This window comes from Podarcis cretensis, assembly GCF_951804945.1.
Source record: "Podarcis cretensis genome assembly, chromosome: 4".
NCBI lineage: Eukaryota > Metazoa > Chordata > Lepidosauria > Squamata > Lacertidae > Podarcis > Podarcis cretensis.
Window position 1 is genome coordinate 42565563 of NC_137173.1, and position 16159 is coordinate 42581721.

Genomic DNA, 16159 nt, shown 5'->3' on the forward strand with positions numbered 1-16159 from the left:
CTGAGTGCAAAGATCCTAATTCAGTGTGCATTAAATTGGCTTTATTTCTTGTAAATGGGGACTTGGAGTATTAGTCAATCTAGCATAATAAGCTTCAAAGTAGCCTCTTAGACTCCCTTTCCAGTACCCATTAGCTAAAAATTTATTAACTTTTTTTCCTTGTCTTCCTCTTAAAACCACATTCTTTTATAATGAGGGGAAATATAATTTGGAGCAGCAATGTGTTCTACCCAGCATAATAGTTTGAATTGCACTCCATCTGTTCAGCTGCATGGTCTGATGGATCTGCTGAGCCATTTTTCACAATTTATTTTAGAATTGGTAAGAACACTCTCTCCTGGACCTGTTCCAAGGCTTCTGGTGGGAAAACTTAATATCTGGAGCCTATAGTCCAGCAGGAGAAGACAATTTAGCTAATAATCCTCAAATGGCAAACTACCCCTCTTTCTTTCAGTAGCTCAGAGGTATTGTTAACAAATAATAATACTACATTCCATAATTTTTTTTAAACATATTTTGCATGATTACACTACAATTATTGCAAATGGCTTATTTCTTTGTTAAAACCTCAAAGAGAGAGAGCAATGCTGATTGGCTTCACCTGGGTTCTGTGTTGCAAGTAATTCAGTAGCTGAGGAGAGATCTTTATGAGATCCAAATCCCAGGGTCTCTGCTATAGCATAAGTTTCTGGCTTTACTGCTAGTGTGGTGGAAACTTTAGGCAATATATAATTGCTATACAATGAAGCAGATAGCAGCTGTCTTATTCTTTCCTTTTCTGCCAGTGTTGCAGCTTGCTGATAATCTCATGTCCCAAAACACAATACTTAACTGTTGAGCCAAACAGCAAAGATTGGTGGGGTTTTTTGTTCTGCTTTTGTTGTGTTTGAGCCTTTTGTTTAAGCAGTTTTCAAACTGGTTAAACCCACTATGCTTGAGTGCTCTGGGGGAAGAGTGGCATACAAATTGAACAAATGAATGTATCCATAATTTGTTGCCTTTAAGCATCCATTGGCATGTTGAGCAAATGCAGGAACTATTGGGGGGGGGGGAGAGAGAAAAGATGTACAGTAAGGCCGCAACTTAAGCGCATTTAACTTGTGCACATTCAGCTTTACATGCTTGGCAAAGAACCTTGGCAATCCCACTCACCATTGAACCCAACGTGTTTTGACTATACACGATTTTTGCTTTAGGTGGGATCTGCAGAACCTAACCTCCATGTACGTTGCAGGCTTAGTGTAATAAAATGGGTGGTAGATACAACTTTAAAAAAACACAAAATTGTATTGGTTTTTTTAATCAAATATAAATACAATAACCATTGAACACTTATCCAGCAGTACAGCTAATTGAGTTTGTTTCTTTTAACGTAATAAAGTTACCGCAACATATCCAGTGCTCTCCAACTGTGTACACAAATGTTTAGGACATGGAAATTTAACCTTTTGGCATGGATATGCAGCCACCTTTTGAAACCTCTTCCACTGTCAGTGTCCATCCCTGTCCTATATTTATTACTTAACATGTTGCTTTCTGTGTTTATTTTCCATGCACATGAATGCTCTTTCAAGTCCAGCCTCATAGGGTTTTGTGTGTGTGTGTGTGTTTAAGATAATGTGAACTGGATGTTCATCTACTGGATTAGCTGAACATTCATAAGTAATCTTCATCACAACTCTTCTCTCTGTCACAGTTTTGCAAGCATCCTAGAGAAATTAATTGCTGCTTAACAGATATGTTAGAAATGAAACTGACATGCTTGCCTCTTGTTTATGCCCCCATGGCCTTGGGGAATGTTCTTTGAACTGAGGCATGTGTGAGTTCAAACTCGTTCTCAATGTGGTTCTAGCCCAAACTGCACCTTTCACACACATAAACCATAGCCATAGAGCCCATTGTGGATTCAGCATGCTCAGTGGGTGCAGACTTCACATTAAGTTTTTAGGGTGTGTGTGTGTGTGTGGGGGACGTTTAATGGAATGCAGTATCCCAGAAGAGGCATGACTAGCTGGCTAAAACCCTGGCATCTTTCACTTGTCACCACGGAATGTGATCCTCCATATAATATCACTTCTATGGTAGAAGCTTGGTGCAAAAACATTTTACTGGCAACAGTATGTTAAATATGGAAATTGTAGATATATAGAAACTTATTTACAATTGGTTAAAATTGTTAAAATAAAGATAATGTTAAGAAGTCAGGTTTTTTTTTTTAAAAAATGCAGTTTTAAGCATCTTTATTTGATATTGCTTAGCAACATCAACCAGGATACATCATGTATTAAATGGGCCTAGAGTTTATTTGTTCATAGTTTATGGATCACCTTTTGGGGCATAGTCCATCTAAGGTGACTTATATCCCACAAAACTCAATAACACTCAGAAACGAATACTTTAAAAGCAGTAGTACAACTAGTATTTCAAAACACAAGCGATTTTAAATCAAACAGCAAACAGAAATGGTGTCCATTCAAGAATAGATTTTCAAAATAACAACCCATGGTGTGTGTTTTTTAGAAAAATGATAAACATTGTGTATTAAGCCCTACTTAAAATTTGGAGCACTTGGGGTCGTTTGCACCTCCCATGGGGAGTTCCATAATCTGAAGTTCAAGTTGCCTCTTTATTCTCAGAGATCATATGTTATTGTTAAGAGGCCTATAGCTTCACTAGGCTGATTAAAACTCTAAAAGCTGTTCAGTGTGTTCTTGTATAAGTTTGCAAGTTTGTAGTATTCCATATATAAATCTGCATAGGATTGTGCAGAGCACTACCTGGCCCTTCTGTGTTCAGCACAGAAGAGTGGGTTGTCATAGGAGGGAATCCCTCTGCTGGAAAAACATTGATTTATTTTAAATATTAAAATTACTCAATTAAAGGCTGTTGACTAAAAATTAGAATGCTGTTAGTCCAGTAGTTTCCATTCCAAACACTCTACAATTTGACCATTCTACTGCTGTTGCATATATATTACTGTAATTTGAGAGCATTTAACTACATCCATACATAGAATTCTGTCTTAGTGGTTTTATAATGTTTGTAATGTATGCTAGTAAGGCATTTGGATTACGCATCTGATTCTCCAGTTCTAATTGAATGTTTCCCAAGAGATTTGAGAATTGGGAGAGAGAGATGCTGGATTTCACTAAGAGGAAAGCTATATTGGTGACAAAAGTTACTCACAGTCAGTTCCCTGAGGAACTTTTGAATAGTACCTTGTAAGAAGAGTTAAGAGGGCATGTTGAAACTTTCATTTATTGATGTATGTAGGTGAGTAAGGATAAAGGAGAACTTAATAAAAGCCCTGTGCTTTGAAAATCCTAATAGGAGATCTACATTGATTGCATAGGGAATCTACAGATTTAGGGAGTAGAAAGTGTGGGACAGCAGTAGTTGTAGAGCAGGCTTCCTCAAACTCACCCCTCCAGATGTTTTGGGACTACAGTTCCTATCATCCCTGACCACTGTCCTGCTAGCTAGGGATCATGGGAGTTGTAGGCCAAGAACATCTAGAGGGCCAAGTTTGAGGAAGCCTGTTGTAGAATAATCCTGCATGGATGAGGACGAATTAAAGAAAGGGCAGGGCCTGCCCACCCATGAAGCATACTGAGGGAATTGCCATGGGCGTTGCCACCACAGATGAGCTCTTTTGAGCTCTGGTTGGTGCCACCATTTTTCCAGCAGCAGGGTGGGTGGGTGGGAGGTACCTTTGGTGGTGTTGGATAAGTTCTTCAACTCAACCGCAGTTGCCTCACACCCCACCCTATCACCAGAGAACTGAGGAGAAGCGGTTATGGGTTCCAGTGACATCTTGCTGGAACCTGGAAGCCAACACTGAAACCACATGATCCCAGCTTCAGCATTGAGGGTGGGGGAACAGAGGAGGTGGCAGCTGCAGGTTGGGGCAAAATGAGACAGGCCGCCCCTGGGCACAAGGGCTTCACAATCCACATTAAGCCAGGATATGGACGGGCCCTGAGGTCGCATATATGGTTAGTCAGCAGTTGTGCATGTAGAAAACTGCAAGGACCTTGTCACTCGCTTGGTGGCTATTCTTTTAAATCGGTTCTTTTTTCTGAAATAAAAAAAAATTCCCACACAAACATTTGTGCAATTTCCTCTATGGAGCAAAAGAAGATTATGGTTAAATTTGAGTATTGATTGTATTTTTATGTGTTGGAAGCTACCTTTTGAGGATTTGACCATGAACTTCAGTATATAAAAAAAAAATCAATTCTGAATATGTTTTTGATGTTCATTTCTGCACAAGAGCCTCCTTTGCTAGGAAGCAGGTTTATTTATTGACTTAAATGGAAATAGAAATAAAAATGTTTCAACAGAAGTCTAAATGTTTGTAGCTTGATCACAGATCCCCTCATGACGTTGAGAAACAAACAGCTTTTCTCTTGCATCATAGATGTTGGCTCCTGTTATGGATACATGATCTGTATTATTTTATTTGGTACCATTGCTGCCACGGCCTTTGGCTAGAACAATAAACTTACATTGTTATACAAGCAACTTCACCTCTTTTTCTTTTTAAATGGACCTATTTCACCTGCTTTCTAATAATGGCCTTTTTTGGAAAACCTGAGTGAGTTGTGTAACGAAAGACACTATTTTGGAACAGTTAATTAAAAAGTAGTATATGAGTTTATTTTATTTAATAAGCTAGATGTATCTGAACTCTTTTGTCGTTTTCTTCCCCTCAGGATTAGCATTTGCACAACGTCAAGTCACCGTTCAAGACGGACCTCTATACCGCACTGAAAATTCCCACATCACTATCTGGTGCAAAGTCAGTGGCTACCAAGGACCATCAGAACAGAATTTCCAGTGGTCCATATATCTCCCATCTGCCCCAGAAAGGGAGGTACAAATTGTTAGCACCATGGACCCATCCTTCCCTTATGCGATCTACACCCAACGTGTCCGGAGCGGAGAAATCTATGTAGAGAGGGTCCAAGGGGATTCTGCTCTGTTGCATATCAAGGAGCTCCAAGACAGGGATGCTGGCGAGTATGAATGTCACACACCCACCACTGATGACAGATACTTTGGGAGCTACAGTGCCAAGATGAAGCTAATGGGTAAGTTGTTTTATTTTTCAGGTTGATGTTAGATGTTACCCTGCATGAAGACATTACCTTGTTTTCTCTTGTTTAAATTAAGATGGCAAATAGTATTATAATGACTATAAATTAAGGTGAATAAATTTTAGGAGAAATTAAACTGAACCAAATGCGACCAGGGAGAGCAACACCAGGAGCTACAGATGACAGAAACATAATTCCAAAGGTCAGTTCACTATCACCATAGAATATGATGGGCTGCTAGAAAGTCTCTCCTGTAACTTTTTTCCTGTTTGCATTATAACAGTATAAGTTGTTTGCATATTGTTGGCTAAACAGTAAGTACAGATGTCCAGGGAATTATATTGAACGGTGAAGTGTGAATTCAGAAAATAAATACAATTGCAAGGTTTTTAACTGGGACAGCTTGCTCTGATCATATACTGCCAATTTCACAACAGTTTTGCTAGCTACCTGTCTGCTTCCAGCCCAGATTCAAAGTGCTAGGTGTTTGTTTGTTTGTTTGTTTGTTTGTTTGTTTGAATAATGATTACATTTAAAGCCCTAAATAACTTGGGGGGTCCAGGTACCTTCAGGAGTGCCTTCCTTTACCTCCTATTAATGCTTTGTTGACTGTCCCAACCCCAGAATTCACTCCTAAAGCAGCAGCAGCTTTTTATGTCAGTAATATCTACCAATCAGTTATAATTTTTCAAGCAGGCACAGATGGGGTTCTCAAGAAAGCACGCTGGCTTTTAATGGAGAATTACTAATCCCCAGAAATGTGCAGTAATAAAGAGAATACAGATAATATAGACAGTAGTATTAAAATAGCTGTTTACACCCCCCATCTGTGCAAATGTGACTCTTTGTGCAGAGCTGTGTCTCAAAGTGTTTAATAATTCAGTATAAATCCAGATTGGTTTAATTAAATACTCGTGAATGGGAGCGAAATAGTGCAAGTACATGACAGGGGAAAAGAAGAGCCCCTGAAATTAGTGTAGAAGAGAGGTGTTGAATAATATAATGGTTCTAGATAAAGTGAAGGATTGATGCACCAGTAGATAATTATACTTGGGAGGTGATTGAAGGAGAAGGCATGCATCCAGTTGTTATAGAGCAGGGATGTCCAACCAGTAGATCGTGATCTACTGGTAATCGCAGGATCCTTAGCGTGTACAAAAAGTTACAGGGGAAAAGCTAAAAAAAACCCTCTCTGTAATCGTCCCCCCAAAAGGCTCAACAACTCTGGGAAATCCACGCACCCCACGCACGCTCCTCCTCCCTCCAATGACAATAGGTAGATCACTGCCAGTTTTTTTTTGTACTGGGAGTAGATCACAGTCTCTTGGGAGTTGGACGTGCCTGTTACAGAGAAAGCAGTAGAATAGCAAAAGCAGTATGACCCACACTTGGAGGCACCAAACCCTTTGAGCTCCTGTATTTATTAGCATCTCTTGCAGTCTTTGAAAACTAGTGATCTGAATGTACAGAAACGCTTTTGGGGGTATTGCCAGCCATGCAGGACAAACTTAATTTTAATGTACAGCATTAATTAGTTTAGCCTCAAAGCTCAAGCTGGATAACTAATACCAAACAGAAAATTATATGTTACAAGAATGAATTTGCTAACATTTTTACAAGGATGTAGGTGGTGCACAGTGTGTTCTTCTCTAGTACTCAATACCATCATGGCCTCTGAACAGCCTGTAGCCTTGATCTTTGGATGACTTGCAGAAAGGGAGTTCCATAGTCACATTTTAGAGATTCCCTCTGCCTTTCATATCTGTTTAAAATTACCACATGGATGATCCTCCTGAGAGGCAGTTCTCAGCTGTCCATATGGGCTGGTGAAATGGCCCATGTGGAAAGAGAATGAATCTCATGTGAATGCTACAAGCCTAGTAAGGGTTTGTCTAAGGGAGGGGGAAAGACCGTGACACCCCCCCCCCCCCCGTTTTCTGTTTTGGTAAGAAAAGTGACAAGGAGAGAAAATTTAAGCAGTTTTATTTTGAAAATCCCCTCTCATGGGATTTTCATGTGATTGAGAATGATGCCGTTTGCTTTGAAGGTGATAGAAGAATCCCCCTTAGCTTGATCTGGTAATTATGAATTTTGTCAGTGGAAAAGCTTACCTGTTTTCAGAGTTCAGTCTGAGCTTAAAGCGGTTGCAATGCTCACAGAAGGTGCTGCATGCATCACTTAATCATTCTAGCATTATAGTCATGGGTTGAAAGTTGCCTAGCAATCCGAAAGGGGGGGGGGAGATATGTGTGGGAATTTTAGGTATGATTTGGGCTAGGGTGGGCAACACTTACAAGAAAAAAAATCAAGCGGGTTGCCCCCAAAGAAGATACTTGCCTAATAGAAAAACCTACTTGGTAAAGTTCCATAGTTCACAGTGATTAACTTGTGAGTTACAATGAAAGGAAGAGATTTAACATTAAAAGACTTTGAGGCTTGGCCCTTTAAAGTAGCTGTCTTAGGTTGTGTAGTCTGCTGAATCCTGACCACACATGCTCAGAAAAAAAAACATTTTACGTTCTGAGCTGGCAAAGAACATTTGGGGAGATCGTTGCTTAGTTTGTAATCCATTTCATCATTATGAACTGGGCAAATTCTTATTCCGAAACCAGGTAATCGTAGACTTTGACCACATTGCTAATTATTTCTGAAAAACCTTGAAATATCCTTTTCCTCTATCATATGTGGGTTAGCTAGATATACCCACTCAAGAAACACTTCTGAACTGTGAGTGAATTACTGTTTTTCATTTTCTCAGAAGTGGAACCAAACTTTCTTCTTTCATCAAGTTATGAATTTTTAATTCCCTCATTAGGTTCAGCGGCTTTTATTTGGCAGCAGACTTGCCCAAGGGACCGTGGGGGAGATGGGAGTTTTAGTTTTTCTGAGTGCTCTGAAATGTGTGGGGGAAGGGTGAGTAAAAAGGATTTAAAAAACAAAACAAAAAAACGTGCACTTGCTGGTTCATTATACCACTTAGTGCCCTAGTAGTTTGTGGTAAACATTAAATGATTATTTTGTCTTTGTTTGCTGTTATTTAAAGATGGGGACTGATCCAGTGAAGCCACAGAAATGCTAAAGCAAAGAGCAGTCTGCTTGCCATGAAAAAACAGCTTGAGACAGCATCCAGCTTTTACACCATTACGGTGCTCATACAAATGGACTAAGTGAGGAATTCTCCATGTTATCGCGTTATCATAAAGCAGCTTCCAGGTGAATGTTGCTCTATGTCATTTTCCCCGAACCTGGTATCCTTGAGATGTTTTGAGCTACATCTCTCAGAATTCCATACTGGCAAGGGCTGATGGGAATTGTATCCCAAAACATCTGGAGGAAGACAGGCTGGGGAATACTGTTCCATAATGCTTCCATATAGTGATTGTAGCAAGTAAACAGTCCTAAGATGGGTAGGAAATGGATGAAAGCACAAGTCTTTAATGACCACAGTCCGACAAACCTGGCAACCTACTTTTAGTCAACTCTCAGATGAGCTTTGCCAGATTGGGTTGTCTGTGATCAGATGAAGGTCTCTTTCTCTCACATTTGTCCAGTCTCTCCATTTTCTATTTTCTCTGAACGCATCTTAAAGTCACAAGTAGAAAAAAAAGATGTTTAAATCAATCACGAGAACACCTCCACTTGAAGGCTGAGAGACCATTTTGGAGGGGGCATAATCACTCTCTGAAGTAATTTTTCACACAACCTTCCTCCATGTGACTTTTAACTATCCAAACTAAAGTTTCCCTGCTTCAAACTACTTTGTTAGGCTTTTGGAACAAAGTATTACCAAGGATGATTTACATGATTATCAAATTTTATGGTTTTATTGTGGGGCAAGCGCAGCCCGACAGCTATTTTTACTGTAGAAATAGGTAGTATTTTTATTGGAGATGTCTCCACAAACATTGAGCCAAAACCCAGAAGAGATTTATGGTTGATTGTGAAACCCAAACTACCTTTCAGAAACTTATTATTCATCTTCATTGGATGATTATTGGATATGACAGATGTTCAGCATCAACCACATCTGAGGCATTGCTTATCAGACCGATCACTCCTGAGGTACATTATGAGGGGTATTTGACTAAAGAACCACAGGAAAAGCATTCTAGTGGATTTGTTTTAGAAATGTGAACTGAAGTTTTTGCTGAAGCCTGTTGTTGGGGTCTTTCCCCTTCCTGGATTGGTGCATAAGAAGAACAGCTGGAGAAGTGCAGTACAATATGCCATTTCCCCTCCCTTTCTTAGCAATTTTTAAAGCAGCTTTAACCAGGAAAATTGTTTCTCTACCCCAGTAAGCAGGGGTCTTCGGAAGGCTAAAAAGAAAGTGAGGAGAATTTGCATTGCTAAATGCAAATTCTCCTCCTCCTGTTTGAAGATTTGCCATGGGCTGATTCTACTTGGCAACCACTTTGAGCAGAAGGAATAAATCATGCTGCATTGTGCTCCTTGGCTTTATATCTCCTGGTTCTCATTAACATCATGCTGCCATTTGGACCTGAGCTATGTTTTAATGGGGCCTGTGGCCATGAATAGCTCTTTATTTTATTTGGGTTGTCGGCCAGGACACAGGTGGCTTCACTCAGTGGAAAATTGGTGGAAAGATGATGCTGTAATTCAGAGATCCTTCCGTATCATTTTGGATTGTAACTGATCTTATGTGTTCTTGAAGTGTTCCATCCCTGCTATGTCTTTTCCTTAGTATGAAGCTTAAAAACTGGAAATCTGGTCTGATGATAATTTACTATCAATAGAATATAGGTGACAGCTGTCTGTTGCAGCTGCAGTGTTTACAGATCAGGAACTTTGACCTATATGTTGTGCGCATCACATCTTGCTCTATTAACTGTGTCATTAAAAGAGCAGTCATAAATGATAAAAATCAATGTATTACTGTTATTATTGCTGTTAATGTTAACAGTTCTGTTGATTCAGAGATACAGAGCATGGTCAATGGGGAGAAGTAGCTTAATCCCATAAACACTCATATTCTTGCATGCTAATAGAACTTCACTTACCTCAACATTTGTGAGCAATACACTTCAACCCAAATGATATCAACACAGGTAGGGACGCAGGTGGCGAAGGGACGCAGGTGGCGCTGTGGGTTAAAGCCTCAGCACCTAGGACTTGCCGATCGAAAGGTCGGCGGTTCGAATCCCTGCGGCGGGGTGCGCTCCCGCTGCTCGGTCCCAGCGCCTGCCAACCTAGCAGTTCGAAAGCACCTCCGGGTGCAAGTAGATAAATAGGGACCACTTACCAGCGGGAAGGTAAACGGCGTTTCCGTGTGCGGCTCTGGCTCTGGCTCTGGCTCTGGCCAGAGCAGCGATGTCACGCTGGCCACGTGACCCGGAAGTGTCTCCGGACAGCGCTGGCCCCTGGCCTCTTAAGTGAGATGGGCGCACAACCCCAGAGTCTGTCAAGACTGGCCTGTACGGGCAGGGGTACCTTTACCTTTACCTTTACCTTATGCTCTGATATAGTCAAATAATTAATTAGAAGTTTTGAATAACTAAGGTTTGACAGATGGACCTCTCTTTCACACAGACACACAAACACACACAAACAAAATTCCCCTTCATTTATGTAGAAGCTCTTGCATTATCTAAGTCTGCAGTGAACATCAGAGTAAATCCTCTTGAACTTGGTGGGACTTAACTCAATGTACCGTATTTTTCCATGTATAAGACTAGGTTTCCCCCCTAAAAAATAATGTCAAAAATTAGGGGGTGCCTTATACACAGATAGTGCTGGGGGTAGACTGGCGATTGGTTGTTGCCGCAAGTGGGGGGGGGGGTCTTATACATGGGGGCGTCTTATAGATGGAAAAATCTGAGACACCAATCAGCCAGATGGGATAGTTCTCTGTCGTCTTACACACCCTCCTCTTCATTCTTTGGTAACTAAGAGATTCCTTGGCTTAATATCCTTGCAAAATACACATTGAGCAGACTAGGGCCTGGTTCAGACCTTGGTTTTTGGTGGTTGCAAATGAGGTGTGAGGAGCCCTGGCCTTGCATTCGCCCCTTCTGTGTGCAAGAGGAGAGTGAAATGTTTCACTTTCTTGTTTGCAAAAGCATTCACCTCCTTTCATGGACACAGGAAGAGAGTGAAGGGAAAGCACACAAGCCCAAGGCTCACTCTTTCACATTCGTGATCACCTAAACTGGCTTTGGCCAGACTGGTGCCCTCCAGATGTTTTGGATTGCAGCTCCTATCAGCCCATGGCAGCAGGCATGGTTTCCCTTGATCGTGTGTACCAGGGACTCCCATGATTTTTGAGGAAGAACAAAATTAGCCACAGCCGTGTTGCTGGATGACAAGTAAACTGGTGGTGACTGGAGACAGCCTGGATCACAGCTCTCTTTGCAGGGGCAATATTTCTCTGTGTTTTTCATTTCTTCCTAGTTTTAAAGGCAGAAGAGAGTGCAACTGTGCAGCTGTTCTACTACTGCCACTGCTGTTTTCCTAGCTATAAAGAAACTTAGGGGGCAGGGAGGGAGAGGTAGGCAGATCCAGGGTACATCTGCATCTCCTGACCTGAAATAACTGGGGTAGACCCTACTTTTCACCACACTGCTCTTCCTAGCTATTTTTGCATTCGTGCAGCCTACTTTTCCATCTCTGCTTCTGTTTGAGCAAACTTGAATGTACACCTGGCACATGCCAGAGCCTATTATTTCACTTTTCCCCTTTCATGCTGTTTAAAGTTAAAAAAAAAAGAGAGAGGTGTGTGTTAAATCTTGTCAACTCAACTCTAGTCATGGGAATTGGCCTATTGGGCTTGTATGGAATGCTGGCGTTGAGAGTCTTCTGCGCTCAGATTTTTAGGCGTGGTGCTATGACTTTTTGTTGGCAAAAGCTGGAGTCCATCACCCCTGTTGTTTTCCTGCTCACTAGTGGAATATAGTACTTTGCCAGCTTAAATAGCAATGTTACGGTAACAGCGGAAGGTCTTCAAATGATGTGCAGCTGTTATGGCTAAATGGGACCCAGCTAAATGGAGATTTACTTCACCTAGGCTCCCTTTCTTTGTTTCTAGCTTTCTTGAGACACTTCACAGCACTTAAGTACAGTAGGCATTCTGTTGGGAGCACAGGGATTGCTACAGCAGCTTCAAGCCGCGATCCATCTAGCTTAGCATTTTCGCTGACATTGGTGGATATTGGATGCTCCAAGCGGAAGTGCATGAAATTGACTCATAACAGAGGAAGCGCCTTTTTAATTCCCATCAGCTAAGGGGTATGTTATATCTTGGAACTGACATGTTTTGTGATCCTGCCAAACTTTTGGTTTGTTTTTAGATTCTCCTCTGCTCTTGATTTGTCTGGTTACTATGAATTTGCAGGCTAATGGTACATTGCGTACAAGAGGACTGGGAAGGGGGGTGGAGAGCTGCTGTTTCTGCTTAAATGATATACTGTTCAATTTATGGAAAGATGCTTTGCCGCTGCTCTGTGGAGGAAAAGAGTGACCCCAGGCTGCATTCTCTGTTCCGCTCATTAGTTTGCATGGCTTATTCAGTGCGCTTGTTGCTCACCTGCTCTAAGCAAAACACACCCAGTTATTCACCTTTTGATAAAGTATGCCATCTGATATTTTATCAGATATGCAATTATATGCTTGATTTTCACCATGTAATTTGGCAATCTTTTTCACTCCTCCTCCTCCTTTACTTTTAAAAATTACATTCAGAACCTGTAGCAGCAGGTGCCTTAAGAAGCCATTTACCCTAAAAAGAGAACATTGCCAGAACTTGATAAGTATCACAGGCATTTCAGTCTCTTATTAACCAAGGTATCAACTGCAATGTTAACTAAATGCGGTCACCAAATGATGATATAAATAACATACAAGTGAACTGGGATGGGGAATCTGTAATACTGTAGAACTGTAATACTTCCGGTAGCATTTGTGGATGACATCCTTTCAAACCTGATTCTTCGAAGAATCAAGAGATTGCCAATTATTATTCAGTGCTTACAAGTCAAGCATGCCCTGCATTGTGGTTAGAATGTCAGATGGGGACTGAGGAGACTAAGGATCAAATCCCCACTGAACCTTGAAGTTCACTAGGTGGCCATGGGGCAATCAACATTCAGCCAGACCTTACCCTTTGGTAGAGTGAAGCAGCTGCTTCAGGCTGTGAATTCTGTGAATTCTGGGTAGCTGTGAGGTGTTAAGAGGACAGAACTGCATGTGTGCTATGTGGCCTGCCCTATGCCCCCTGGATTTAGCAAGCTGTCGTCAGATTTGATGGAAGAAGCTATCCCATACCAGTGTTGAAGGAAGATTCACCTGCCTCTCTCCATGTGGTTTCTGTATGTGGAAAGAGAGTGCACCATCTTTTCCTTCATCTCAGATAGCAAAATATCCTGGGCCAGGCCTTTGAAGATACAATGTGGTGAGGGTGAAATGTGGTGGGAGTCAGTGAGAAGAGGACTTCAAGTCAGTTGCTTTGAGCTCTTTGGAGAAAAAGTGGGATTTAAAATTGAAAAATAAATTTATTTAAGTAGACAAAATAGAGATTCTCCCTTAAGCAAGGAGCCATGAGGTTTTGTTACAATCAAGTGGTACATATAAATATTGTGAAATAAATTGTCCTCTCGAAGCAGAATAATTCTATTTCCCCTGAATAGTTCTGGTGCCACAGTTCTCTTTTCACCCTCTAATCCAACCTGAGTGGGGTGGAGGGATCTCCCCCTTGCTTTTTAAAACTATTTAAATCTGAAAACTACTTATTGTAGCCTAAAAAGTACCTTGACGTGAGGCCCTGTTTTTGAAAGCAGCAGAACCTGAACTCTGCCTCTGTCGCTTGTGGTGGGGGTTCTCACTGGAGTGGCCTTTGGGGGCTCCTCTTACATTGATGGGTTCTGGAAGCACTCTAAATGAATGCTGGGCAGTGGAAAGCCATTTTAGTTTTCCATTATGTCCCCAGTGTAGCATCATTTGGGGCATCATGGGCAATATTTAAATGGTAGCTCCCTGCTGCTTTGTGTGTGTTATAGGTGGGTCTGTTGGAGTACTGGGGCCCCAACAGCTGCCCAAAGATGCCACACGCTAAAGGTGGCTCTGAACTACTGGATCTGCTGATTTTGTTATTTCCTTATAACCTCCTGTTCTGTTATTTCCTTATAACCCCCTGTGGTTTGTACCACTCTAGTTTCTTGTCTTCTGTTATTTGCAATGATTGATGCTGTCATCTTGGCTTCTACCAAGGTCAGGGGTATACAAATGTACACCATTTGATCACAGCCTTAAAAGATAAGCACATCAACAGCTGGTTCTTCCATTTTAGATTTTCTGCTTTGTCAACTGTATTTTACTCTCTTTAAATTCAGTATTGTAATACTATAGAAACTTATTTTAAAAGTCATAGTACAATAACATACGGTTACATATGCACATCCCTTTGTGTGGGGTGTCTGCTCACGGTAGGATGAATTATGAACTGCCTGCCAAGGATATCCATTGTCATTCCTAAATGTTCAGGTTGCACCAGAGCTGTATTGAAGAGCTCAGATATGGAGAAGGGAGATGTAAGCTTGGATCCTTGAAAGCTGCTGGCCCTGTCTTTCTTCTTTCTAGGACTACCACTTTGCGGCTTGATTTCTTAACTGTGTGTTTCAAATCAGATACTTGGGGTTTGCAGATGGGCTTAGAAAAATTTCTAATATGTGTGATGTGATGCTTCAGTTTCACACATAGCATGATGTCTTTCCAAATAACTAGTGGTGGCACAACTAACCTTTGTAATTAATTACAACCATCCTTTGTAGGATACAAATCCCTGAAAGGTGGCTTAAAGTAAGTAAAACTAATGCACATTAAAACATGCACACCCAACATGCAGCAAGTCAAAATGATTCTTCCCACATGACAGCTGGTGGTAAATGGCTGTATGGGGAGATGGGATGGTCCTGGTATCATGTTTTTCTCCCTCTGTTGCTTGCAAAATGGGCAAATGAATGTGAATTTGTCTGATACAATAATGTTCACAGGTTGCAGAATCCAGTTATGCTTCTTGCAGAATAAGAAAGCACACATGCAGAATGCACCCTTTTTGTCTACATGGGCACTGCCGTAAAGTTGGCAGGGTGGCACTTTGCAGCAGGCACTGTGCTTCCTCGATGACAGCTAAGAAACTCTTGTCTCCTCCACCCTTCCTTCCTTCTTGCCTTCCTTTCTCTTGATGAGTGGTTGCAATGGTTTGGCAGCCCTCTGGTACTTGAGGCTGCTTGGGGATCTCTTTCAGCTTGCTGACAGGTCCTGTTGCAGTTCTTGGCAGATATGTAAGAATAATGGGTTGTCTGAGCAAGAAGAGAGGCCAGAGCTGGGCAGGTTTCTCTGCCTCTGTGCCTCAGAACAGTCTCTCAGCATTAAGTGGGGAAAGTGATAATCGTAAGTGCAGCTGGTAACATATGGCACCCATCCCCTGCCTTAGCAATTGCTCAGTGAACTCTGAAAGCAGAATGTGGTCCCTGTAGCTTCAGCCAGATGCAGCTCTGAGAAACCCTATAATGGAAAGAAGCCATTATTCTATTACCAGTGAAAATTTCCCATTTCACAACTTTGCCATTCTCCTGCTGTTTCTCTGAAGAGGCTTTAGTATACTTACTTCCCTCATCTCTATTCCCCCACCCAACACTCGCTTCAAAATTCATTTCCCTCCTGAGGCTGGCTCACTCTCTTGCTCTGCCTCCACTTTCTTGTCACCTCAGTCATTTTGTATTAGTTTGCCTGTTGCATTTAAGGACGGGGGAGCGGGGGCAGCTGTTACTGCAGTTGATGCCAGAGTTTTATTTTGGCAACTGTGATTGATGTACTGAGCAAGTCTGCTTTGGCTCCCAAAGGGGTTGCAGGCAAGAACAAAGGTCTAGCCTAGTGATTTGTAACTGTGACCATATGTGGTCACCCCACACCGGAGCAATTACACTGGGGTGGTACACATTCAGAACTTTTACAGGGAAATGGGGGGCATTTGGTATTCTGGCAGCCTCTTCTCCTCCTGTGGCAGCTTGTGACCGTCGGCAGAGGTGAGTTGTAGAATATGTGCCCCA

General features: G+C 41.6%; 1 protein-coding gene across 2 annotated transcripts in view; it reads left to right on the plus strand.

Moving 5' to 3' along the window:
* Positions 1 to 16159, plus strand: part of IGSF3 (immunoglobulin superfamily member 3) — a 116178-nt gene that overhangs the window by 24250 nt on the left and 75769 nt on the right. For both annotated transcript variants that reach the window (XM_079974765.1, XM_079974766.1), the window contains exon 3: positions 4716 to 5093. In XM_079974765.1, the coding sequence (XP_079830891.1) occupies positions 4716 to 5093 (378 nt within the window). The remainder of the gene's footprint in view (positions 1 to 4715; positions 5094 to 16159) is intronic.